Source organism: Eschscholzia californica, unplaced genomic scaffold (genome assembly GCF_041429995.1).
Source record: "Eschscholzia californica isolate CP2 unplaced genomic scaffold, dmEscCali1.0.p SCAF_1, whole genome shotgun sequence".
NCBI classification, from domain to species: Eukaryota; Viridiplantae; Streptophyta; class Magnoliopsida; order Ranunculales; family Papaveraceae; genus Eschscholzia; species Eschscholzia californica.
Genome location: NW_028238198.1, coordinates 43847166 through 43873056, shown reverse-complemented (window position 1 = coordinate 43873056; position 25891 = coordinate 43847166). Strand labels below are relative to the sequence as shown.

General features: G+C 38.5%; 1 protein-coding gene and 1 long non-coding RNA gene across 10 annotated transcripts; one reads left to right on the top strand and one right to left on the bottom strand.

Annotated features, from left to right (window-relative positions):
- Positions 1-13827: 13827 nt before the first annotated feature.
- Positions 13828-24745, bottom strand: LOC147567035 (sucrose synthase-like). 7 transcript variants are annotated; one of them, XM_086653656.1, is made up of 7 exons: positions 24710-24745; positions 24302-24348; positions 21370-21455; positions 21097-21292; positions 19691-19786; positions 19370-19543; positions 19166-19283 (listed from the first exon to the last, which is right to left on the bottom strand). In XM_086653656.1, the coding sequence occupies exons 3-7, from the start codon at positions 21438-21440 to the stop codon at positions 19251-19253; spliced, it is 570 nt and encodes a 189-aa protein (XP_086509782.1). In that variant the 5' UTR covers positions 21441-21455; positions 24302-24348; positions 24710-24745; the 3' UTR covers positions 19166-19250. The 7 variants fall into 7 exon arrangements, 6 of the variants coding, with proteins under 6 accessions (XP_086509781.1, XP_086509780.1, XP_086509782.1 ...); XM_086653657.1 differs by lacking the exons at positions 24302-24348; positions 24710-24745 and adding an exon at positions 22932-23114; XM_086653655.1 differs by lacking the exons at positions 19166-19283; positions 24302-24348; positions 24710-24745 and adding an exon at positions 13828-14295 and having other exon boundaries at positions 21370-21564.
- Positions 17799-22142, top strand: LOC147567036 (uncharacterized). Of its 3 annotated transcripts, XR_015230654.1 has the most exons (5): positions 17986-18401; positions 18567-18748; positions 20132-20153; positions 20341-20463; positions 21942-22142. It is a non-coding gene; the product is annotated as an uncharacterized LOC147567036 (long non-coding RNA). The 3 variants fall into 3 exon arrangements; XR_015230656.1 differs by lacking the exon at positions 20132-20153 and having other exon boundaries at positions 17799-18016; XR_015230655.1 differs by lacking the exon at positions 20132-20153.
- Positions 24746-25891: the final 1146 nt, after the last annotated feature.

Sequence of the window (25891 nt, the reverse complement as noted above, 5' to 3'; positions counted from 1 at the left end):
TTTTAAAAGACTCAATTTGATTGAATTTCAAACTAATCCATGCTTGATTAAGTTGATAGTTATGTTTAAAAAGGTTTTAAACATAAAATTTGATTAATTTTGAATTGGATTCAAAGATCTTTAAAATTGATTTCAAAATTGTTCTTTGAAAAAGTTTCAAAAACCTAGATTTTGATCCAAAATTGGTTTGATTAAGAGTTGTTTTTAAGTTTTGGAAACTTTTGAAAAATAAAAATTTGGAATTTTAGAAGTGTTCTAAAAGGAATTGTTTTGAGTTTAGGAAACTCCCAAAACAAATTTGGAAATTTTAAAAGTTTCTAAAAGTTTTGAAAAATTTTAGAAGTGTTCTAAAGGGAATTTCAAAATTTTAGAAAAGTTTTAAATTGGAAAATAGCAACTTAGGATTGCATAAGAAAAAAAAAAAAAAAAAAAAAAAAAAAAAAAGGTGGAAACTTAAAGTTTTAGAAACTTCAAGGTTGCTGTCCTGGTCAGGCCAGGACGCGTCCCACTACTGTGGTCGCGTCTTCCAGACGCGACCAGTAGCTACCACCAGACGCGTCTGAGGTTCTGGGTGTCTCGGACTAGGTCCGAGACACCTAGAGCTGGTCCGGTCCAGCACCAGACACGTCTAGGACGCGTCTGGTACATGGACTAGCGTCCTGGCTCCGGCCAGGACGAGACCAGGCTTTGATAGGCCTCGGCCAGGATATGCCGGCCCTATGGGCCGTGTTATGTCCGGACCTTGTCCGAGCCCTTTTTGGGCTTGGGCCGGGACTTGTCTAGGACTTGACCCGGGCTTTTTCGAGGCTTTTCGGACCACAAAAAGGGACCATCATTCAAGTGGGAGTTTTTGCCAAAATTTCTTCCGATCCCAACCAAATAATTCCAAAATCGTCCGGGCCATCCAGAAGGCCAAAACGGATTTCTCTTTAAATTGATTTATGAAATCATTAAGAATCGAACCAATATTTTTTCCGAAATTGACCCGGGCTTTCAGAACCCGAAACGGAGTTTTTCTTAAAGATGATTTTAGAAATCATAAAAGATAAAACCGGAACGCACCATTAGTTGAATTCTTCGAATTTAGACTTAAGGTCCGTAATGTGACATGTGATGTCAACTAAAGTATCTCCCAAGATAATCATGCATATATAATTCTTAGCCTTGATATATTATATGATTGCATGTGATGTGAATACGGGAAACTAGTATGGCCATAGATTTATATCTTTATTCTTGTTTTAAGCACGAATGGGTGCATGCTTTGTAATTAATTTTAATTTCAAGTTTATACGATCTGCGAATCGTTAAAGTCTTGTAATTAGAGTTTAGGGTCTATGAGTCCATTGAAGAAACTCGAGGATGAAATCCAAAGGCGAGTGGGAGAAATCAATGGAGGTTCAAAGATGGCGATCTGAGACGAACCGAAAGGCGAAACAAGAAGAAAACCAAAGGAGATTAGATCTTCTAGGTTAGGGGCCATACTAGGATCCATGTCTGCTTGATTTACTTTCTCTCGCGCATTTACTTACTTATTTACGCTTTATGTCGTGGACGTTAGTTAGGCTAAATAGTTCACTATAACAAACGCCAGACTAGCGTAAAAGTCCCCAAAACGTAATCTTGAGTAATCGCCTATCCAGATTAAGACACTCGTTGCGCCCTTGTTCGAGGAAGGTGGGTCGGCCTTCGCAGAGTACCTCCTCTACCTTGGGACAATGCGGGTAGGTCTATAGAAGAGGCCTACACGTCTAAATGGTTCTACTCAACGAGATTAGCAAGAGAGTCTAGGATACTCGAGGCAAAAGGATAGATTAGTCATTCATTAATGAAATCTATCAACTAAGAGTCATAAGGTATGATCAGTGAAGTAGTTCACTCACCCGGAACGACGGAGTCAAAGGGTAGGGCCTTCGTCCGCTTTACTCTGAAGAACTGGGGTCTTGGAATCACTTATTCAATCGGAGATGATTTTTATTGAATAATGTGGGAAAACTAAGTTTTTCAAAACGATAACGAGTTTTAAAACTTTGCTATTTCTTTATGTAGAATTAAGATGACACATGAAAACGGTTTCAACTTTAAAATCACACCTAAGGGAGGTGTTGATCCACTTCCTAGAATGGAAGAATGAATCCGAGAATAGTTCTCAGATTCAAAAGGAAAGCTTACTAGAATGCCCAATCCCAATGTTGACTCATACCGAAGAAGGTCAAAAGCCATTTGCAAGCAATCTTATAACATTCTCTTTGGAAGAGTAATGGATGCTAGCATAACCATTAAGATAAACTGAGGAAGAATTTCCCACAAAAGTCTTTAATGAAGAGGTACGAGACCTCCAAGGCAATCTGAAAGTCATCCTAACGGAAGACAACAGAATACATCTATCACCCAATTCAATAGCGATTGAACAAAGATAGATAAAACCTTAGATGAGTCACTCAGGTTGTTACGAACAAACTGAGCGGAAGATACGGGAATATCCAATCTAAGAAAGGTTCTTGAGATTTGGTACAAAAATCTAAGAAAGAGCTCTTGAGATTCAAAAGGGCAAAATGATCAGTCAAGTGAGACAAACATTTGATCAAAGAAAAGCAGTTACCGAGTACATGATCAAGAGTATTTCTCATTACTGTGAATGTTTCTAAACAATGGCTAGACCATTTAAAATGAAACTACCTTTAGCACCTGGAGGACAAAAGGAATGGAATTATGAATTCCGGTTCCGTATCCTTGTTAACAAAGTTAAAAACAAGTATCGTAAAATTTCTTCATCAGGTATTTTATACCGGATGTACGGCTCGGTAAAGCTCAAGGAAATAACATACTTGACTAAAGGAAGTAAAGATCCAAGAGGGAGCAGAAGCAGTAATGCTAAGGATGCTGAAAGGGATCAAAGTCTTCTTTTAGACACTGATCTAGCTTAGAACTTAATAGTGATTATTTTGTTCTTCTAGAAACATGTGATGTTTTAAACCAGTGGTAAAATTAACTGAAGGTTAACATTGATAATGGCTAAAATCAAAAGATTCAAACTCATTAAAATTCAGCATTGTCAATTAGGTTTTAAGGACTAATTTGACAAAGTCACCCTTTTCAAAAGGCATAGAGACTAGTAATCTATTAGGACTCATACAGTGTTATGCAGACCTATAAGTTTACTTGCAGAAGCTAACGAGAGCTGCTCCAATATGTACGCTGATAACTTCATGAAGTATGGAAACGTACAAATCATAAAGTATAAGTCAGAATGTTTGAAAGGTTCAAACAAAGTACAAACTGAAGTAAAGAATCATTTTGACAAGAGAATTTAAATCATCCGATTAGATTGGAGTGGTAAAAACTTGAGTCAAACATTTGATAACCATCAAAGGAGTTGAGAAGCCGATTCCCAACTCGCTCCATGGAACACATCTGAGGGACGGTGGATTCAGTGGGAGTAATCGAACATTGCTATGCATAATTCGATCAAAGATGGGTTTAAGCCAGTCTTCCGAATATTTTTGGACATATTCTAGAAACGATTGTTTTCACACTTACCAAAGTCCGTCTAACAGCTAAGCTTGTAAACGCATTACAAAAACTAGCCAATATCTGACGCAATTTCTTTTAGAAGAAATTTGGGCATCTTCCACAAACAATCAAGAGAACAAAGTGTTTGTTGCTCATGATAGTATTCTTCTAGTAATTAGCACACCTAGTAGTCTGGGAGAAAAGCACTAATTATTAGAAGAATAAGTGGGAGAAAAGTACAAGTCGATTTAATTCGATCATGTGAAAAATCATGGAGGGTCATGAAGAACAATCATGAAACTTGTACAAGACGATTAAATTCGACCAAGAGCAACAAACTGCGGCTCCTCGGAAAAGGAAAGGTTAAAGATATGATCTTGTAAACCCACCGCACAAAAGCGAACGTCATTCGCAGGAGAACTCTCAAAGCGAATGAAAGTGTCTCTAAAGGAATATCTCAAAGTAGTTGAGAAAATTCCAAATTGTTGTTCAAAAGCCCTAGAAAGGTCAAAATAAAATCTTAAAGACTCAGAAAATAAAGGTTATTTCTGAAGAGATAAAAGACCTGCGCAGAAACGGAAACTGACTCTAGATTTTGGCTAGAAGCCAAAATCATCGTGGAATCCATATCTCGTCAAGACATGAAGCTTGATAATTTAAGTCAACCGAAGACCTAAATTGGTTTTCCAAAGTAGAAAACTGAGAAGGATGGAAACATTCATGTTTCCCGAAACTAGACAAGAAGAATAAGATTCTTCCAATCAAGTTATGTCCATAGGCATGCTTCAGAAATCTATCGACGGATTAAAAGCACGCAAGAGTTAGAATCTTCGATTCAAAAAGGCAATCAAAGAAGTTTGATTCCTGAGGAATGAAGAAAATCTTGAATCACGAAATTTCAAGAAGGTAAGTGGGAGTAAACAAACCTTCCGGGTCCGTATGCTGAGTACATACAAAAGATTGAGTACGACATAAGATGTTGTGTAACAGTGAACACACTGACTCGATAAAAAGACCTCACACAAGGATGAAATGCCATTTTGGGCATTTGAAGATCTATAAGCATAGATCAAAAGGATGATAGGATTGGAGAGACTCAGTACGCTGAGATGCTTGAGATCCGAAACAGAAAATCTAAGACTCGGAAAGTCTAAAAGAATTTCGACCCAAAAACTCATGACTAAGAACGTTGCTAAATCGGAGTTTGAAAAGACACCGATGTAGCAAACAAGCATGAGAGGGAGATTTATGTTCGAATACATAAAGTCAATCATATTGGATATGATTAGCATTTGAATATCCAAATTCGGAGTTGAAAACCGAAACACTACATAGAAACATCCTAGAAGGCTAAAGGATGAAGTAGTACAAAAGTTGAACATGTCATCGTAGCAAACTTCCAGACATGGAAGGAAAGTAGGCTAAAAGTGTTTTAAGCCGGGAACTGTTGCAAATACTACACAAAGAATTAAAGGCCTTAACTCTAGTAAAAGATTACTAGATATTATCAAGGTTGAAGATAGCAATCTTCAAATTAATTGATAATAAGCAAAGTTTAAAATCGACTACCACGGTAGTCAAACTAAACTGTCACCTAAGACATAGTTTGAGATTCATACACAGTCTAAGGCATGAGGTATAATTTTAAACCTCGACAAGTAAAACTGAGTGGGTAAAAAGAGTTTTACGGAAGAGGCTCAGATTTACAACTCTCGTTATCAGAAATAATAAAGTTATTTCACAAGTCGTCTAAATTTGGTTTAGTATTTAAACGACAGTCCATTGATGATAAAAAATTCCGAATAGGTTTGTCAGATACGTGATCTGATGAATGAAACCCTATTAAGTGAACTTGGAATATTTATTATCGAAACCCTGGTCCAGGTCATTGCATGGACAACAATGACTCACGAAGACTAGCACGGGAGTCGATGGGATAGCGCAGTTTCATGGGCTATAGGAATAGTATATTCTATTCGACTACGTGGGTGTGTAAAAGGTTTATACACTGGATAACCCTCAAATGAGAAGTACATCACTCGTGATGAACGTCAATACTTCTCATAAAGACAATTGGAGAGATTCCTCAAAACATGAGTGCTCCATTCATCTTATGAAAGGAATGTCCGACTTTGGTTCCGTCAAACGCCGCGCCGTAAAAGTAGGTTATAGAGACGGATACTGGGAAGGACAGGATAGACATGAAGTTAAGTGGAGCGCAAGAATGGATTGTGTCACCCCAATCACATTAGGTACAAAGTGTCTCAAGGCCACTTGATGAGTAGCAACTGAAAATGCGTGGCCGCGCTCAAACGGATTAAAAGTTAATCGTTTGTCTTTTACAGTTGTACTCGGATATCAAGAAAGTCTGAATGACGTGACGTATCAGATGGGATACTAAATTGACACGGGAATCGAGGCATTGCACTTGTTCCAAGTCCAAGTGGGAGTCTGAAGGAGTTGAAGGAGATGTCCTTCGACCAAGGTGACAATGCGAACAATTTGTCGGATAGGATAATTGATGTGGAAGATCATCAAGTCCGATTGATTTAGGGATCGTAGAGTTGTAGCTAGAGACCAACTACGATCGTCGAATAACGAAGTAATTCGCGGCTAACTTCGATCGGATCCTACAACGGGTTACACGTAAGAGTGATAAATTGATCTAGGATATGACTAGTGGGAGTGAGATATAATCATGGGTGTGTCCCATAAACATATCTCATAGGCCTAAAAAGGAATTAGGCAAAGATAGTACAAAAAGGACAAAAACAGGGTTTTTGGGCCTAGACCGGTTCGGGTACTTCTAGGACTCGGATTGGGCTGAATTTTGGAGGGTTAATTTCTGATATAATAAACATTATATCTGACAATTTTCGTGGTGTTTGAACACCTCCTCCTTAGGGAATTGAGAAAATATCAATAGTTGCTATTTTCGACTATTTCCCTAAATCTTATTCTAAAGGGTGTTTTGGGAAACCTAAAAGGAGGTGGATTCTTATTAGGGTTCTATATAAAAACTCTTAGGGCAGAGAATAAGGTGTGGAATTTCTCTCTAAGCTTTCTTACTCTACCACATCAAGTAGAGAGGAGAAAGTGAGCTAATTCCCATTAACTATCTATCTAGTCAAAGAAGAAGGTGTTCTTGTTTCCAACCACCATTGGTGTGGTAGCTATACAACAAGGTGGGAGATCAAGTTGATTGCTCGTGTCCCAAGTAGAGGAGCTACACTTGAAGCTCTTGGTCTTCTTTAATCAATTCAATTAGTTCGAGGGAAAAGCGATTAAGGTAATCTACTATCTCCATTAGTTTAAAATTTAGTTTTGCATGTGATCCTGGGAATACTAGTGTAGACATTAGATGTCTTATTTCCGCTATAAACACTAGTATAAGGGTTTAAATCCCTACACCAGTTCCTTTGGTTTGCTGTGACGAAGTGCCTTAAGTATAGCTCTAAAAGTGCATTGACACGTTCTGTCTGACCATCTGTTTGTGGATGGAAACTCGTAAAAAAAGATAGCTCCGACCCAAGTAGCTTGAATATCTCCGTCCAAAATTTTCCAGTGAACCTTGGGTCCCGATCACTAACAATGTTGGCAGGTATACCCCAATATTTGACTACATGCTTCACAAATAACCTTGCGGCTTGTTCGGCAGTGCAGTCGGTAGGTGCAGCAATGAAGGTAGCATACTTGGTGAACCTGTCAACCACCACAAGTATGTAACCTAACCCATCAACTTTGGGTAAGGAAGAAATGAAGTCCAAAGAGACACTTGCCCAAGGCTTCTCTGCTATAGGAAGTGGCTCCAATAGTCCTGCCGCCTTCTTCTGCTCCACTTTATCCTGCTGGCATATGAGGCAGGTTCTCACATAGGATTCCTCATCCTCCAACATCTTTGGCCAATAGTATCTCAGCTCGAGTAATGCCATAGTCCTCCTCTGGCCTGGATGTCCTGCCCATCTAGTATCATGACATTCCCTTAGGAGTGTCCGACGAAGGTCCCCGTACTTTGGCACATAAAGCCTGTTCCTTTTTGCAAAGAGAAGACCATTATCCACCCAGAACTTATTGGTCTTCCTTTCACGAGCGGCCTGCATTAGCTTTTGTGCATGGGAGTCGTGTTGGAGTCCCTCCCGTATCCGGTCCAAGTATAAAGTGTCGGGTTGACTGACTATTGCACAAAGCCTTGAGGATGCTAGCTCTGCCTTTTGACTTAGTGCATCAGCAACATGGTTGGTGCGGCCTGGCTTATATTCCATCTTCATGTCGAACTCGGCCACAAAGTCTTGCCACCTTGCTTGCTTAGGACTTAGTTTCTTCTGGGTCTGGAAGTAGCTTGTGGCAACATTGTCAGTGTACAATGTGAAGAAGTTTCCCAGAAGATAGTGCCTCTATGTCCTTAAGCAGTGCACCACAGCTGTCATCTCTTTCTCTTGGACCGTGTAGCGTCGCTCCGTATCGTTAAGCTTCCGACTTTCATATGCAATCGGGTGACCATCCTGCATAAGAACACCTCCAATAGCAAAGTCAGAAGCATCTGTATAAACCTCGTAAGGTCTAGTATGATCTGGCAAGCTAAGTACAGGTTCTTTCATAACAGCTTGCTTTAGATCATCAAAGGCAGCATGGCATTTATCAGTCCAAAACCAAGCTTGGTTCTTCTTTAGAAGATCAGTGAGTGGGGCAGCTTTTTTGGAATATCCCTCGATGAACTGCCGGTAATAGTTAACAAGCCCCAAGAAGGACCTTAGTTGGGTCACTTTGGTTGGCTCCTCCCAACCTTGAATGGCTTGTATTTTCTTCTCATCAATCCATATTCTCCCTTCTCCTATCCAATGACCAAGGAAGGCAACCTTGGTGGAAGCAAAGGAACACTTTTCTCTTTTGACATAGAGAGAGTTCTCCCTTAGTACTTGAAAGACAATTCGTAGGTGCTTAAGGTGCTCCTCCATGGTATGACTATATATTACTATATCATCAAGGTAAACAACTACGAATTTGTCTAAGTAAGGATGGAATACCTTGTTCATGAGGGTGCAGAATGTGGCAGGAGAATTTGTAAAACCAAAGGGCATAACTAGAAATTCATAAGCTCCATACCTGGTGACACAAGTGGTCTTGGGCTCATCTCCTTCGGCTATTCATACCTGATAGTAGCATGACCTCAAGTCCAACTTCGAAAAGATCCTTGCACCACCTAATTGATCAAACAAGTCCTCCACCCGTGGGATAGGATATTTGTTTTTTACTGTCACCTTGTTCAGTGCCCGGTAGTCGATGCATAAACGTAAACTCCCATCGTATTTCTTCTGAAAGAGCACTGGCGCCCCATAAGGTGATTTGGAAGGCTGGATGAATCCTGCATCAAGTAGTTCCTTGAGTTGCTTCCTCAACTCTGCCAACTCAGGAGGTGCCATCCTGTAAGGGGCCAAGGCAGGTGGCTTAGACCCAGGCTCCAACTCGATCTCATGGTCCACCTCTCTCCTTGGTGGAAGCTTCTTTGGCAGCTCATCTGGCATAATGTCCTTGTACTCCTCAAGGACAGCTTGAACTTCAGTAGGGACTGGTTCTTCAGCCCCATCAGGTTCTGCCTTAAGTGTGGCAAGGAATGTCTCTTCTCCTTTGGCAAGTCCCCTGCTAAGCTGTATAGCTGAAAGAGATCCTCCCTTTGCCTTTGTCTGAACGGCAGGTACCATACATAGTGACTTCTCATCATGGATGCTTACAACATTCAAGTAAGGGGTAATGGTTGCTTTGGCATGCTCCATGAAATCCAACCCAAGGACAACCTTGAAGTCATCCATGTCTGCTACCATGAAGTCCACAGTACCACTCCAGGTACCAATCTTTAGTGGTACGTTCCGTGCTACTCCATGCACGGTCTTAGGAGGCGAGTTTACAGCCTTCATCTTACTCGCGTCTCCTTCATACTTAAGTCCCAATCTCCTGGCCTCATCTGGGACTATGAAATTATCTGTGGCTCCACAATCGGTCATGGCCCTAGTAGCTTTCCCACCAAGTAGGATGTTGATGAGTCATGAAGATGCCTCATTTGAATCTCTTAATTTGGGCTTGTTAGTCTATTTCGAGCAGTTACTCTCATGAATTACTTGTTTCTCTTTTCCAGGTGTCTTTTACGGAGTCGGTGCGAAAAAATGCTAAAATCAGGAGAAAGACACAATTGAGGGGCATTTTGGTCATTTGGTGACAAGGGTATCATGGTAATTTTGGATAATGTTGATGCTCGGATGAGAAGAGGGGTCCATGACGAGTCCGTAGGAGAAAACGGAAGTCAAATCGGAGTCCGGATGCGAAAACTAGGATGGGTCAAAGTTGGGGTCAAACTCAGTTGACCAAGTCAGCTACAGGACACGTGGCGCAAATCTATCAGGATGACACGGTGCAATCTGACGGCAGCAGGTTTGTGTGGTACATCTTCGGGCTTCATGGAGGGCGCTCTGGACTTACCTGGAGCATGGTGCGGTACTCAAGCGCGTCCAGGCTTCAGTGCTCCTTCGGCGATCTGACGGTTATGAGAAGCACGTTATTGGATCAAACGGTGATATAGTTTCCCAAACGTACATCGCGATGCACTGTATCGTTAGCTTTGACAGCTCACACGAGTACTTTAACCGGTTGGTCAATCCCACGATTTCTGTCAACAGTTTAAATCCTTTATGGCTTTATCTCTTATTTCCTGTTTCTCTCTCTTTCCATTCAAATTAGTTAAGACTTAAGAATATTATTAGAGAGGGAAGGAAACAAACTTATAACAGAGAAGGAATGAAATTTAGAAGATGGAAACTTGAGGTTTCTTCCCCTGATTCAAGACAACAATTTTAGAAAGAGATTGAAACAGAAATCTCTTCTTATAGAGAGATCTTGAAAAGAAAAGAGAAAGAAATTAAAGGAGCTTTTAGAAACTTCATAGAAATGGAAATATAGATAGCTGGAACTCGGTCTCGGTTTGGATAAAAAACAGAGATGAAGATTTGATTGGTTTTATTTAAAGGAATCTCGGTTTGGGGTCAAAAAAATCACCATCTCAGCCGGGGGGTTCATCCTCTTGGTAGCTCAACAAAACCAGAAATTATTAGAGAGAGAGTGATTACCATCATCATCATCTTCATCTCATTCTTCTGTTTTTATTTTAGTGAGAGAAAGAAAACATCAATAGTGAGAGGAAGAGAGATTTGTAGTGAGGGAAAGAAAATAACAGAGAAAGAGTTATCATTATCTTCTTCATCTTTTTATTCTTTTCTTGTTAATCAACTCCTCAAAGTTTACTAAGAGAAAACCAGAGAGGATTTAGACTTGTCATTATCTTTTTATCTTTGTGAGAGAGAGAGGGTATTGGTTGAGTAAACAGAACATCATTAGTTATTGAATCTTCTTCCTCTTATCTTTGTTTTATAAATCAGATTAGTAGAGATATAGAGAGAGAAAGAGAAAGAAAAGAGAAAGAGAGAAAAGAGAAAGAGAAAACAGTATAGAAAGAGAAATAAAGAGAAAACAGAAAAGGAGAAGAAAAACCAGGGAAGGAAAATTATTTTCTCACCTGGAAATCGTTTCCGGGAAGATGAGAAAATAATTTTCCCTGAGGTCCTGTTTGGCTGCGCAGAAGAAAAAAAAACGAAAAAGGTGTTTTCTCTCCGATTCTTTACTTTATTTTCCAATTCTTTTTACATAATGCCTATGAGTAACTAATTTTCCTATCTAGGGTTTTAGATGAAGTTTTAATGATTATTCTAATGATAAATTTATTACAGTTTTTATTATTTTAACGATAATATCTTCCGGGTTTTTAGACCGTCCATGGACTGAAAACCTGAGTTATACAAAGAACCATCGAATTAGACCAAATTAAATTGTCGTTAGAATTGATTATATGGATGGATTCAGAAAACTCTAGGCTCTCCCCCATTTGAGTTCCTTGTATCATTTGTAATTATTTTCTTTCTGTAATTTTATTTTAATATTTCATTCATTTTAAAACCAAAATCAAAACATTTGAAAAACCTTATTACTTCCCAGTTTTAGAATAGATTTCACTTAGTCTCTGAGGAACGAACCGGTCTTACCGGAAATTATTACAACTTGACACCCGTGCACTTGCGGGTGTAGACTTATTTAGGGTAACCTTTCTAGGCCCCTCAGATGTCAACATACATAAGACTCCTTCCTTTCCTGAGTTTGGTGGGTTGGGTTCCCTTGAGAGCATTGAGACTAATAGAACCAATGTGTGGCTCTTCTTGGCTCTCATCCGATTCGGCCAAGAGAGAATTGAGTTTAGCTCTCATGGGACATTCGTATGACATGTGGTCTCCTGTGCATAAGAAGCATTTCTTTGGACGATCTGCCGTCTTCCACTTGCCCTTCCAGTCCCTTGGGCCCTTCTGACCCTCCTTAGGGGCATCTCTACGGGTGTCCCTCGGTGATTGCTTGCTTTCTCCCCCACTTTTGCCCTGGTTGCCCTTAGATGGTTTGGTCTTGGCACTTTGGTCAGACCTATACGTATAGTCATCAAGCTTCTCTACAGTACAAAGGGCGGTGGGTAGGTCTTCAACCCCTCTTCTACGTAGCTCGGTTGCAGCCCAGGGTTTGAGACCATGGAGAAAGAAGTAAAGTCGGTCTTCTTCGGTCATGTGGGTTATATCAAGCATAAGGGTATTGAATTGTTTAACATAGTCGGTGATGCTACCTGTATGCTTGAGATTCATCAGCCTGTCACGAGCCTGATACTCAACATTCTCCGGGAAGAATTGCGCTTTAAATTCCTTTTTGAAGTCTTCCCAAGAGTCCATCCTGCAGAGTCCCTTCTCGACTTCGCCTGATTTGCGTCGCCACCATGTTAAGGCATCTCCCTTCAGGTACATGACTGCTGTGCTCACCATGGATTATGGGTCCTCAAGGTAAATAGCCTTGAAGTACTGCTCCATATGCCATATGAAGTTGTCAACCTCTTTGGCATTCCTAGCTCCAGTAAAGCTCTCAGGGTCAGGCACCTTGACCCTTGGTCCATCCCTAGTTGAGGGTCCTCCGCCATTCGCCACGGCCTTCTCTCTAGCAGAGCAATCTGGGTCTTGAACTCCTCAAACTGAGCATGTATCCTTTCAACCGCAGTGGAAGGTCTGGCTATAGCTGCCATTTCCCTCTTGAGCACCTCCACGGTAGTCTCAAGAGACTTCTCAAGATTGGCTATAGCCTCATTCTGACTACCCATCACCTTTTCTACCCCCTCACTAAGGTCAGGAAAGGATTCTTCAACCTTCTCGACACGTCCCAGCAGCATGTCAAACTTGGTCTCTAGTTGCTCTAACCTTGCCTCCATGGAAGCGTCCCTTTCTGCAGACTTACCACCCTTGGTCTTGGACCGCCCTTCCTTTCTTGGCTCGGGCAGAGTAACGTTCTCCACTTCGCTTGACATAGTTCCGACGTGGCTCTGATACCAACTGTCACGGGGTAAAGTTTTCGCTCCTACTTTAGCACCTTGCGGCACTTGACTTAGCTTCCTCCTAAGTACAAGTCTAAGCCTTAACCTTCCCAAATGCCTAAGTAACCTTGACTAAATAGGCAAAGACCCAAGAAAGATAAGCTTCCAAAGTGTGCACCAACTAAAGAGAACTTTGATCTTTATTACTAAGAACTCTTTGTATACAAGAAGGCTTTTGGGCACGTTTCCCAAGTCACTCAACTCTCACACTATTGCTTTGAATCCTTACTTGGATGCTTTACAAATGAGGGGTGATCCCCTATTTATACTAGTTCCTATATACAATGGACGGTTGGGATTTACCCACATGTAACCCATCTAATGGCTATGGAAATCTCTAGATTACTTGGGCTCCAAGTATCTCTAGAAAACTCTCTCAAAATATCTCCATGCCATCTCTAGAATTCTCCTTGGGCTGGGCCAAAGAGATGCTCCAACTATGTACAATGCAGCCCGTAACATGTGTGTTGTTTGGGCTGCTAAGGAAGGTGTTGTCTGGGCTGTTGTGGTGCTCTCTGGTAGTTGCTATCCGGCCCACTTAGCTGTTGTTTTATGCTCCAATCATGTGGGTTGTGACATGCCGCTGCGTGCTAGACCGTGCTGCTCCTTGCACATCCGAGCTGCAGGACCGAGCGGTTGTTTGCCTGTCCCGAGTTCTCTAGAGCAGCCCGAGCTGCTGCTCGGTCGGCTAAGCTAGGCCGGCATAGTGTGCTGGTCGGCCTATGCTTGGCCGGCCCTCCTTCTTCCTTATTTCTTGTTCTCTCCTTCAAACTCTCTTGATGAAGAACCTTAACTCTCAAGAACTCTCTTGCCTCCTATTTTTCTCTCTTTTCTTGCTTGGTGAAGAAGATGAATAGTAGATAGGTCCCCTTGACCCCTTTCTCTCACTTGTGTATACACAACCCTAGACTTAGTCAAACTTGACTAAGTCTTAGACCATTTTGACTTGGACCAAAGAGAGGGTGCTCATAAATTTCTCTTTATCTTGTTCTTCTTCTTTTCTTTTGTGGGCTTGATCTGGACTTGGGCTTTTCCTAAGAAACAAGGAGGGTGCCTTCATACTTGCTCTCTACAAATCTAATTTCAAGAGACGACTTTTGCTTCCATCTCCAATAATTTTTCCGTCCGAACTCCGATTTGTCTTCCGTTTTCACCGTCAGACTCGTCATTGACTCCTCTTGTCATTTGATTTGCTTGAAATATTTTCTCTCGTTTTGCGCACATGAAATGATAGTGACAATTCGCTCCCTTTATTCCGATTTACATGTGTATCTCCAAATATATACCTAACAATAAAAACACATAAATAATTAGAAATAAAACCCGAAAAGAACTAACTCATCAAAGTTAAGTGACCTAAATGTGGCATTTTCACGCCACATCAATCACTATAATCTTGTTTTCATTAAAAATATGTCTGTAAACGGATATGTTTTTTTTCTTACATTTTCTATAGTTTTATAGCTTTTTCTATATTTGTATAGCATTTTATTGATTTTATTAGCATTATATGTGTGGCATGTGTTATGACTTAGTTAGAGTAGGTGAACAAAAGTTTAATTGTTTATCTACTTGATTTCAACAACATACTTATATATAACATACTTTTTGTGTTGCTTACATTAAATTAAAGTAATTTTCAATTTTCTCTAGCATTTGATAGATTTTAACAACATCATAATATGTAAAATGTGTTATTACTTGGTTAGAGTAGGTGAACAAAAGTTAGATTGAAATAATTGAGATTATTCTTTGATAATTAAGAGATTTAGGGTTTCTCTTTAAAGTTATCGTATCTTGGATTAGGAGGTCTTCTGTTTCAAGATCCTCGATAGACATCTTTCGGAGTTGATAGATACTTTAGGAGATTTTTCCTCTTTTGAGCTCCCTATCCTTCTCACGAACCCTAAGGCAGACCTAGTTGTATTTGAGTAAGGGTAGGTTTAAGGTGCCTAGGATAATCGTGCCGACCCCCTAATTCTGGCCTTGAATGGCACACCTCCTTCGAATTCGACCTTCCTGTTGACTTGACGCGCGTTGATCCGCTGAACTTTTAGTCTTCTGTTGACTCGTTGACCTCAGTCAACAGATGACCACTTTTTGGATCATCACAAAGTATTGCAAAGGTTCGCAAGCCATTGTGGCCTTGTTTGTAATGCTTTCTAGACCATCGCAAAACCTCTACAAAGCATTGCAAAAAATTTGCGAACTAATGAAATTTTATTTTAGGTTAAGTCATCTTGCTTTTTCAAACTCTTATATGATGAAAATTCCAAGATTTTGGAAATTCCAAGAATACCTTGTTGGTGATTTTGGGAATCGACAATTTCACCTATATCAGAAAATAAAAATCAACGATCTCCTTAATTATTTCTTTTCATCGTTCAATTTAGAGATAGGGAAAGAGAAAAATCGTTTCAGTTTTAGAGAGAGAGGTCGGTGCTGTTTGTTTTTTTTTTTATACGCCTGAATCAGAATTGGCTGAATCTGAATTGGCTGAATCTGAATTGGCTGAATTATTTTGTAAGTTTGATGTTTGTTTTTTTAAATCTGAATTTTTTGTCTGAATCAACAATTTTACTTTTATACTCCTATTTAATAGTTTTAACATAAAATCTTAATTTTACAAAACCCAACTTTTTTTTCTCTCTAATAAAAATAAAACAAAACCCTACCTTTATTATCTCTAATAAAAAAAAAACCCTAAACCCATAAACCACTCTCTCTCTCTCCAGCGATCTCTCTCTCTCTCTCTAGCGATTTATCTCTCCCTCTCTCTATCTCTCTCCACGACAAGATCTCTCTCCATCTCTGTCTCTCCCCCCTCTCTCTAACCAAATATTGGTTTGTGGGTGCTGATTTTTTGGTGGTGGTGGTGTTGGGGTTTGGTTGGATTCGTTTAGTGATGTTCGGATCTGGTGGTGTTAGGACTGGTGGTGTTAGGACTGGTGGTGGTGTTGCTGCTGCGAGTGGTGGTGTTCGGGTCTTGTTCGTTTTCGGGTATGGTGTTGTTCACATCTGGCGGTGTTTAGATCTGGTGGTGGTGGTTTAGTTCGAGTCTAGTGGTGGTGGTGATTCAGTTCGAGTCTGGTGGTGGTGGTGGTGGTTCAGTTTGGGTCTATCGGTGGTGGTGGTTCAGTTCGGTTTGGTGGTGGTGGTTCAGTTCGGTTTGGTGGTGGTGGTTCAGTTCGGGTCTGGTGGTTGTGGTGGTGGTTCAGTTCGGGTCTTTTGGTGGTGGTGGTGGTTCAGTTCGGGGCTGGTGGTGGTGGTTCAGTTGGGGGCTGGTGGTTGTGGTGGTGGTGGTGGAGGTGGTGAAGAAGAGAGATATAGTTATGTATTTTAAGTTTTAACAAGGGTGTAAATGTCTTTTGCATATATTCAGATATTGGACAAATTTTTCAGACTTGTTTTGAAGTCTGAAATGTTGGGGCATTTATTCAGCCAATTCAGACATATATTAATTTCAGTTAAAATTTCAGATTAGGGTAAAATTAAAAAACAAACATCTGAAATCTGAATTGGTTCCAATTCAGATTTCAGATCTGAAAATTTGAAAAAACAAACGGCACCGTAGATTGATTCTCAAGGTTACTTTTATGTTTTCATTAGGGTAGATAGTTTTAAGAAATGTAATACGGAGCTGAACACTAGAAAATATTAATGGATTTTTTTTACCAAAGAGAATTTATTCTTTTGAGAGATTAGGAATGGATTTCACATTAAAAGAGGGGAATGTTCGTCAATTGCCATATTTGAGATGGTTTCACGTTAGCTTTAGACTTGTTCTGGAATCTCAAAAATATGGGTTTTGTTCAGGCCATTCAGATGACAAGCCCGTTTAGCTCATTTTTCAGATTTTTATAAAAATAAAAAACAAGCATATGAAATTTGAATAGGGCAATAATTCAGATTTTAGATCTATATTTTTTTTAAGAAACAAACACAACCTTAGAGCATCTCCAATGCAAGACTCAATCTTAAAATCTTAAGTGACACTTAGAAACATGTGAGAAAATTATTGTAAGTTTGTAACCCCACTATTTTTGGTGAGACATATATGTTGGCAATGAAAAAACAGTTATTGACTTATATATATTTATATGGGATAAACATTAAAGAAACATCTAACCACAAAAAAGGACAACATGAGGTCATGCCACAGGAAAAAAACATCGAATGCTTTAAAGATAGCATCCCCAACACTTGAAGGATTATCATTGCGCTTGCCCCGCTGCTACGAAGAACCCAGCACTTCAAACATCTTACAAATGCTTTAAAGATAGTATTCGTACTGGATATGCTTTATAGAAGGTGAAGAAGAATTCCGCAGACCTATATATATATATATATATATATATAGACTATAGAGAGAGAGAGAGAGTACTGATACAAATCATACCTACAGGACGTGTTTCAGAGAAACTCCATCTCCTTAAACTAGAATTTCGCCAAATTAGAATGCCCCCAAAGTAGGATTTCAAAATTGAATGAAAAATATAAATAAATCTATATAACAAAACAGAGCTTGTTTTGTTGACTAGGACAAAATAAATGCAACCTTCTGCTTACTTGGACAAGGATGTGGACATTTGACTAGGATGCAAAAAAATGAGGAGGATCCTATCTCTAATCTAAGGTGGATCCTGACCATTCATGTTATCCAACGCTACTGTTGCTGCCCGCTTCAGCGTACACGGCGGAACACCAAAATCCATCATCTCCCTTCCCGTCCGATGGCGTTCCTCCAAGAACTTGGTGCTTCATCATTCATTACACAAGTAAACTCCTTAGTGAATTCGTGAGTAATTAGGAGAGAGAAAGTGATTTAGGTGCCTTCCGTTTTACTCTTTTGTACTTGTCTCTTGTGAAACATTTTTCTATTCCATAGATTTTGCCCGATAGAGAGAACTGTGTCGAAATTTTCACGAGGAATTCAAAAAGTCCGAATCAACAACCATTAATCCTTATGGAGAATTCAAGTATCTGGAATCAACAAAGAAGATAACGGTGAAAAGCTCATCAAACAGTTAGAAATCCTTTTTCTGCTATACTTTTTCTTTTTATTTCTTAGTTCCTCTCAATTCTTCATCTTCTTCTGTTCCTTCTTTCTATCCCCATTTTCCACTTGTTCTTCTTAAATGATAGTGGTGGTGACAATTTACCCATCCAATGACAAGCAAAGTTTCACAAGATGTTTTTACATATTAAAACTTGTGAATCAGAAATTGGTGTTAAGATGTTTGATAAAATTACTCAACTAGAATGTGGGAAAGAAAAGTTGTTTTGAAGGAAACAAAATTAATGATAGTAGTATTAGTCGAGATGATTAAAGAATTTTTTAAGATGATAATAGAAGAACCAATACAGATCCTAATCTTCTTCATAATTAAAGGTAAGTTGAGATCAAAGTAAGTAACATTGATTTTGATTTTTGGTTATGGAGATTTATAGATGAATGGAGAATTCTCCATAACCAACTATGAAGATAGGACCTTAATCTTCTTCATTTTAGTGCGCGATAAGTCTTCGATCTGCATTAATTACTTAAATCTTGCAGTTTCAAGTTTTGAGAACAAATCAAAGATGGCGGAATCGCCAAATATGTTGTATATAGTTGTCCCTATCATTGGTGGTGATGGGGATAAAGAAGGGAATGGAAGTGAATCGTTTTGATACACTAGGTTAGTTTTGCAAAGCACTCTGCAACTCATGGGATGCTAAGCTAGACATGCCTTCACGGTAATATTTTCCGGTAATCATTTCAATTCATTTTTTTTATTTTTCTGGTGGAAGCAGTGGTAGAATGAATTGGTTAACGTGATTTAGTTGTTTTCTTGATGGGAAAAAGAATGATTTGCGAAAAATGGTAATTTTTGCATTAGAATTGCTTAAAATTAGGTTTGGGTAAATGGTGTCTGTTAATGATCCCGTAGAGTCTTTCTTTAATTCACTTAATGCGGTTAAAGAAGTACTTTCACCACTTGAATCTGGATTTAGGCAAGCTGCTTAGGATCTAGAGTTATGTTAAAATATTTCCGACCCCTTGGTAGCTCGAATAGTGAAACTTCAATCTGTCCCACCTATACTCTAGACCAGCCCCTATGGCTTTGGTAAACGCTTCTTGCGCACTAATATCTGAAGACAAACACAAGTACATAGGAAACCCCAGCTCAGTTTCATGAGAAACTGTTAGAAACTTGAAAGAATTGTTACAATCTGACACGTCCATTGGATAATCATATTAAGTATAATTTTCCGACTCATTTGCGACATCCTAAGAACCCACGAGAAAGAACTGTTAGAAACTTGAAATTCGGGTTATGTGAAAGCCATCGTCGATAGATAAAAATAATTAATTACCTCAGTGTATGCCTCCAAGTAAGGCCATACTTCAAACCTCGAGATCCAATTACGAACAATCCCCTTTTCAGTTCTGAAAGAAACTTGGAGAATGTGAGTATGCTCTGTTCCAAAAACTTTCTCAAGACGTTGGCCGCAAGTAGTACCTACTGCATCGGGTAGCAGTCTTATCACCTGAATTAATCAGAAAAATTGAGCATCAAATGATGATTTAGTCGATCAGACAAAGAAAGACATATATATATATATATATATATATATATATATATATATATAATTAACAAGGTTCATATACACGGTATAATAACGATATAGACTTACAATGAGAATTCGAGGGGTGATATGAAGTCCTTGCTGCTTAATGCGTTGAAGCATCTCGCTTTCCAAAGGTTTAGCTTGATCCAGAATATAAGCTACCTGTAATAAAATTCAATAGACAAAGTAAACCCAAAGCAGAAGTCATTGAACAAAAACTCAAGAATGGAAGTTTATTTGTTAGATGAAGTACCTGGCCTCATTCCCAAGTTTTATATGAGTTTTGTAAGCGATAAGATAGAAAGATAAGATAGTTTTCAAAAAAAAAAGATAGAAAGATAAGACTGATGATTAACCTGTGTATCTGCACTTTCCTCGTCCAAAACTCTCGGTTGTCCTTACCTTCATATCAAACTCTGTTATTAAATGATTTTAAGAAAATTATAATGTTGTTTAACTTTTTTTTTTCTGTGTTTGATTCAAACTATTTTGTGTTCCATGAAATAGCACGAAGAAAGAAGCTTAATAGGTATGTTTTTTCTTTTATCAAAATTGCAGCCATACAAAGTCTCATTCATATTATATATTGCAGATTTGTTTGATTAAGTAACTATATCCTCCATTGATATGATTTTATTATTTTTTTTCTACATTTGTTGTATCCTTCATTTACATGAATTTGAAGGTGAGAGATATACTTTTTTGGTTCGTTTTAGGTTCGCGGATGTTCGTATAAGACATCCGAAGAGCTTTGAGAATCAATAAAATTCTAGTTAGAAGCAGTTCTTCCCCTAGGAATCATCTCGGAAATGCTTTGTGTTGTGGCTGCTCATGGTAGGGTAAGTTGATGCATACTAAGAAAAACCTTAATTTCCTAACTTTAATCGCTGTCTTTCAAATACCAGATATCTGCCGAACGGAAAACAACTTGAGATCAAACACCTTCTAAGGAAAAAATCCTAAGCTTGATATAATGTCGTGAAAGCTATAAGTGATTTTTCCATTCTCTGGCTCATTTTAGTATCTGGTAACCTGTCCAGTGACCATCTTTTTATGGTTTGATTATGGTGGTTTAGTACTGATTTCTGAAAATGCAATAAAATGTCCAGGTTCAATTGAATCTAATCAGATCCGAAAATGGTTAGTGTTAGACTCATATATTGGATGAAAGGGGAACTCATCATACTAACTTATGCACTCAATAATTGTTACTTGTACAATAACAATCCAATTCAAGTCATTTTAAGTAAGTAAACAAAATTACAGGTTTCGAGATAGGAGCTTTAGTTTTTGGGCTTCACATAGTTGGATAAAGATCAATGAAGTTTGATTGACATATTTGGCGGCTAAGGCAGGAAGAAGCTAATTTTATCATGTGAATATTGAAGAGAAATTCAATTACTAAAAACAGAATACAGTTCATGCAAGCTTAGTGTTGACAAGGGAAAAAATCAGCTCACAAACAATAATACCTCTAGCTTAGCTTTAAAGAGGTCCAATGCAGGTCCTTCCATCTTTCCAATATCCAAAAGCTCAGATATTTGTATATTTGATTCACCGGCTTTGTGTAGGCAGTAGCGGATGCTGGGTTCCAACTCTTCAACACGTTCACGGCACGATACTTGATTTTCGAGGTCACCACACTTTCCAAGTTCCTCGTAAACAGCCCTGTCATTCTTATCTATTTAGAGAACATTGATATGTGAACTAGCAGCAGCAAAAATAAGTCTAACAAATTAATGCACCTGGCACTTTGGAAATTCATTAGTGCAGTGTCCCAATTGCGATCAAGGTCAAAGAGTAGGTTCCCCTTCATATAAGAAGCATAGGCCTGCACTTGCAAAAAAATAATTGTTGAAGAGAATAGGAAAATGAAACCATGCCATTTTCTAGGACCCGTATAGCAAATGACAGCAAATCAGACAGGACATAAATCTGTATGAAAGTATCAAATAAGAACAAGTATTTCAAATACAACTTCAAAACCACATACAAGCAAATAAAAATATAGAAGGAACCTCAGCTTCTAGATCTTATTTTGTGTATTATGAAAGTATTCAAGGTCTTGGTACATTTATCTGAAAGAATGTAAAAGATCTTATTTTGTGTATTATTTTGCTTGGATTTCATTGGCCAAATTTGTTTCTCAGTAGTGTTCGTCCCTTCAGATATACATTCAGAACTCTTTGTTTAAAACTATAAAGAGCAAGGAAAATCTAACATAACAACTAAGAAATCTGTAGAATGGAACTTTTGAAATTATTTTAAATACAAAATTATGCTTAAGCTTCTCTAATGTTTATACTTTGTCCTGCAGGTCAAAGACATAATGCTTTTCCATTTACAAAGAGTACCTTGTGAGCATTTTCTGCTACTGCTTTTCTCCCGGTAATGACACTTTAATTAAAGATCCTGATGTTATATACACGTAAGAATACTATCACTAACAATTTCATTGTCGAGAGCGATATATTCATATCAGTTTAAAAATGTGTTCATATGGTGTTTTTTCTTCTTCTGGGTTGGGTGGTGATGATGCAGAACTATGATAGAATTGTACAAGTAGATCAAAATCACGCTTGACACTTACCAATTGAATAAGGAAATTCTTATATTAGTTAAGTGAGATAACTTAACCTACCAGTTGTTATGGAGAGGTTGTTCAAGACTCAAGGAACCAATTGTAGAAAAATATTTGAAAAAGCCAAGGCATGGGACATAAGACTCTGAATCGAAAGATTAACAAGTTCCTTCGCTCTTGCTCAAGAAAAGAGTCACGTGATGGGAAATAGTAGTTAGGGTATAGGTATAGACCTGCCAAATTTTGCCATGGAATCATCCAATGTTTGTCCAAAGAACGACTAATGCCGGGTAAGTTCAATCTTTTTGGCCATGGAATAGTATTAGCTTTGACTGGTATAATCTTATCAACTAATGTACTAGAAGTTCAATCCTTTTGGATATTAGTGGTATTTTTATATCCTTATTTGCAATGTAAGGTATGAAGATCTCATAATCATCTCATGTGTTTTATTAATATCATTCAATGGATGATGAAGATCATAAAAAAATTTGTTTTTACCGTGCCTACGGCACGGGCTATACCTAGTGAGTTCAAACAGGAAAAAAAAACATTGAATGTAAAATATAAATAAATGAGTTCACACAGGAAAAAGAACATTGAATGAAAAATATAAATAAATGAGTTCGCACAGGAAAAAAAAAACATTGAATGTAAAATATAAATAAATGTTTATTTTCTGTTACAAGATAATAGCCATCCCAACACTTGTGCCTGCATGCGTACCTTGTTTCCCCCTTTAATATCTTCTAGAACATTTCTTTTTTTCACAAAGTTTCATATTATTTCCCATGTAAGTACGAGAGTTAAGAGAAACTAGGCTATCCACGTAAATCGTTTGAGCTTCCTTACGAAAAGTACGGTCCTTACGAAAAGTACGGTCCACTTTAACGAGTCTACCTTGAGGCTCTGCATCAGACGAAACTAACATATATAACCTGTATTCAGTATAATCATCTTCGTAAATATCACCTTCATGAATATCCAATAAGATTTCTCCATTCTTGGATAATTCTATGGGATTCGAGTAATAAACATTTGTGGGTGAGGTAATAAACATTTTAGTCCAGGATTCAACCACTCCATACTCTTTCATCACCCACAATTCAATGCCATTCTTGTTAAGATTTTTGAGTAAGCAAAGGCTTCCTCTCAACACACTTACATTGGTCAGCAACAGCTCAGCTGAGAAGTTATAGTTAGCAGGTAATGGTAACTCATAGAATATCTCTTTGACAATGTCGAAGGAAAATATGAACTTGTAAGGTGAAAGAAACCAATGAAAAAATCCATTTAAAACCACAGGGAGGTGACTATTCCAGGTAAAATCAAGATCATATGGAATAATGGATTGATTGGTGCGCCATGAATTTGATCCTAAAGTATAGACTTGCACTTTACAAACATTAAGTTGATATAATCTCACAAAAGTTATCAATTTGTAGTCATCAATCACATGATCGTAACCAAAGCAATATAAGCATGAAGTTGCTTCATCATGGAGTAATGGTGGAGATGGAATTACCTTGTATTCAGTAGTAGAGAGATTCAAAAGAATAAGATACTCGAAACAACATGTACTTACTATGCAAAGCAAGCCATTACAAGAACCAACAATTTTAGCTCCCGAAAACAGCTTAAAGATCACTTCTTGTTGATCAAAACAGAATGATGATGATGATGGATCATAAGCAATTGAGTAAAAATCGCCATTTAGTCTGGAATCAGTCAGCAATAGATTAAATTTGTCGTTTTGGATAGAGTAATCTAGTTGGATCTTTATAAAATTAGGGTTTGTGATTAGGTCAAACCAAAATTTGGATACACATCTGAACCGAACTAGAGATTTCACAGGACATCTCAAGAGGATGTTGAAGATGATATCATCTGGCAGGATTATCATTGCGCTCGCCCCGTTGCTACGAAGAAACCAGCACTTCAAACGTCTCACAAATGCTTTAAAGATAGTATTCGTAGTGGATATGTTTTTTGTTTGCAGCTCCATAGATAGAATATAAATAGATATATAGAAGGTGAAGAAGAATTCCACAGATATATATATATAGAGAGAGAGAGAGTAGTGATACAAACCATACCCACAGGACGGCTTTCAGAGAAACTCCATCTCCTTAGCAGTGTCAAACTAGAATTTCGCCAAATTAGAATGTCACCAAATTAGAATGTCACCAAATTAGAATTTCCCCAAAGTAGGATTTCAAAACTCAAAATTAGTAATGGACAATGAATTAATAAAAAATAATCACCAAAATAGTCTAAATTAGTAGCACAAACTATCAACATTAGTAACCCTAACATGGAAGTAATAGACATTAGACAGTGAATTAAAATTCAATAAAACAAATAACCTAAATTACTAGTTCAATCTATAAAAATCACTAACAGTAACATTAACAATGAACTAGTAGAGATTTAATAAGAATAAAAATTGAAGTAGTAGAAGCTTTAATAAGAATAAAATAGAAGAGGGAAGAAACATTTCTTACCTACAATCTTTGAATCTTCGATCTATACAACTATAGGCATGGGTAGCCCTGACTCCGCCCTTGTTTCTCACTACTCTTTCTTTTTTTTTTTTTTTTTTTTTTGTAGAAAAGTTTCTCACTACTCTTTAGTTAAACGTAGGGATGTCAACGGACCGGGTTTGGGACGGGTTATCTCTTTCTCAAGTCCGCCCCGTTAGTAAACGGGTTTTACCGTTCACACCCCAATAGTTAATCGGGGTGGGTTAGGGGTGGGATTTTGACCCGGAACCCGCCCACGACCGTCCGAGTCCGAAGGGTCTGTGACCGTCCGATGCCTGAATCGGTCCGTACCTGCCCGACCGAAAGACCTTAAGCGGACGGACGCGGGCATAGGTCTTTACCCGGTGGTCCGATCGAGTCCACCCGCTTATATCGTCCGCCCGACCGAACCCGCCCACACCCGTCCGTTTATCCTACCCGTTATACCCGTCCGCCTATATGATTGATTTTGTCTTCGTCGTTGTACTTCTTTAGTCTCTATCTCCTCCAAAATCTCAGTATCTCATCAATAACCCGAGAATCCACAATAAACCGGTCGTAATCCATGAGAAGAAGCATTGAAACCGATCATAATCCATGAGAAATCTCAATGTTTATCTTGCGATTTTGAATTCATTTACTTTTTAGAATTGTAAAGTGGGAGTTTTAAAAAGTTGTATTTAGCGACTAAACATTTTAAATTTCGAATAAAAGTTTCTTTATTTGTTCATTAGTGACCGGTGTCCGCCCGATCGATACCTGGTTTGCCCGACTATCAAAACGATCACGGACGGGCACTTTGTTGGAGAAAAATCCGAAATGTCCGCCCGTTTTGTCCGGATGTCCGAGTGGACACTTAGGACTCGTGTCCGTTCCGCCCGGACCGGTTGAGTTAGTGTCTGTTTCCCGCCCGTCCGGACCGATTACCACCCCTAGGGTGGGTATTCAATTACCATACCCGCCCCGATTAAAAATTACTTAACCATTACCGACCCGCCCCGCCCCGTTTAATATGAAACGGTGCGAGGCGGGTCGGATTTAAACATAAATTTCATATTTTTATTTCAAATAAGTTATATTAATAAAAAAAATATAGATATTATAAACAAAATTTCATAACAATTCGGTTTTATTAACTATAAACACTACAACTTATTACATAAT

What these genes read in the sequence shown, in the direction of transcription:
- LOC147567035 (XM_086653652.1), bottom strand. Translation starts at nt 24,108, where the DNA reads ATGATAATCCTGCCAGATGATATCATCTTCAACATCCTCTTGAGATGT.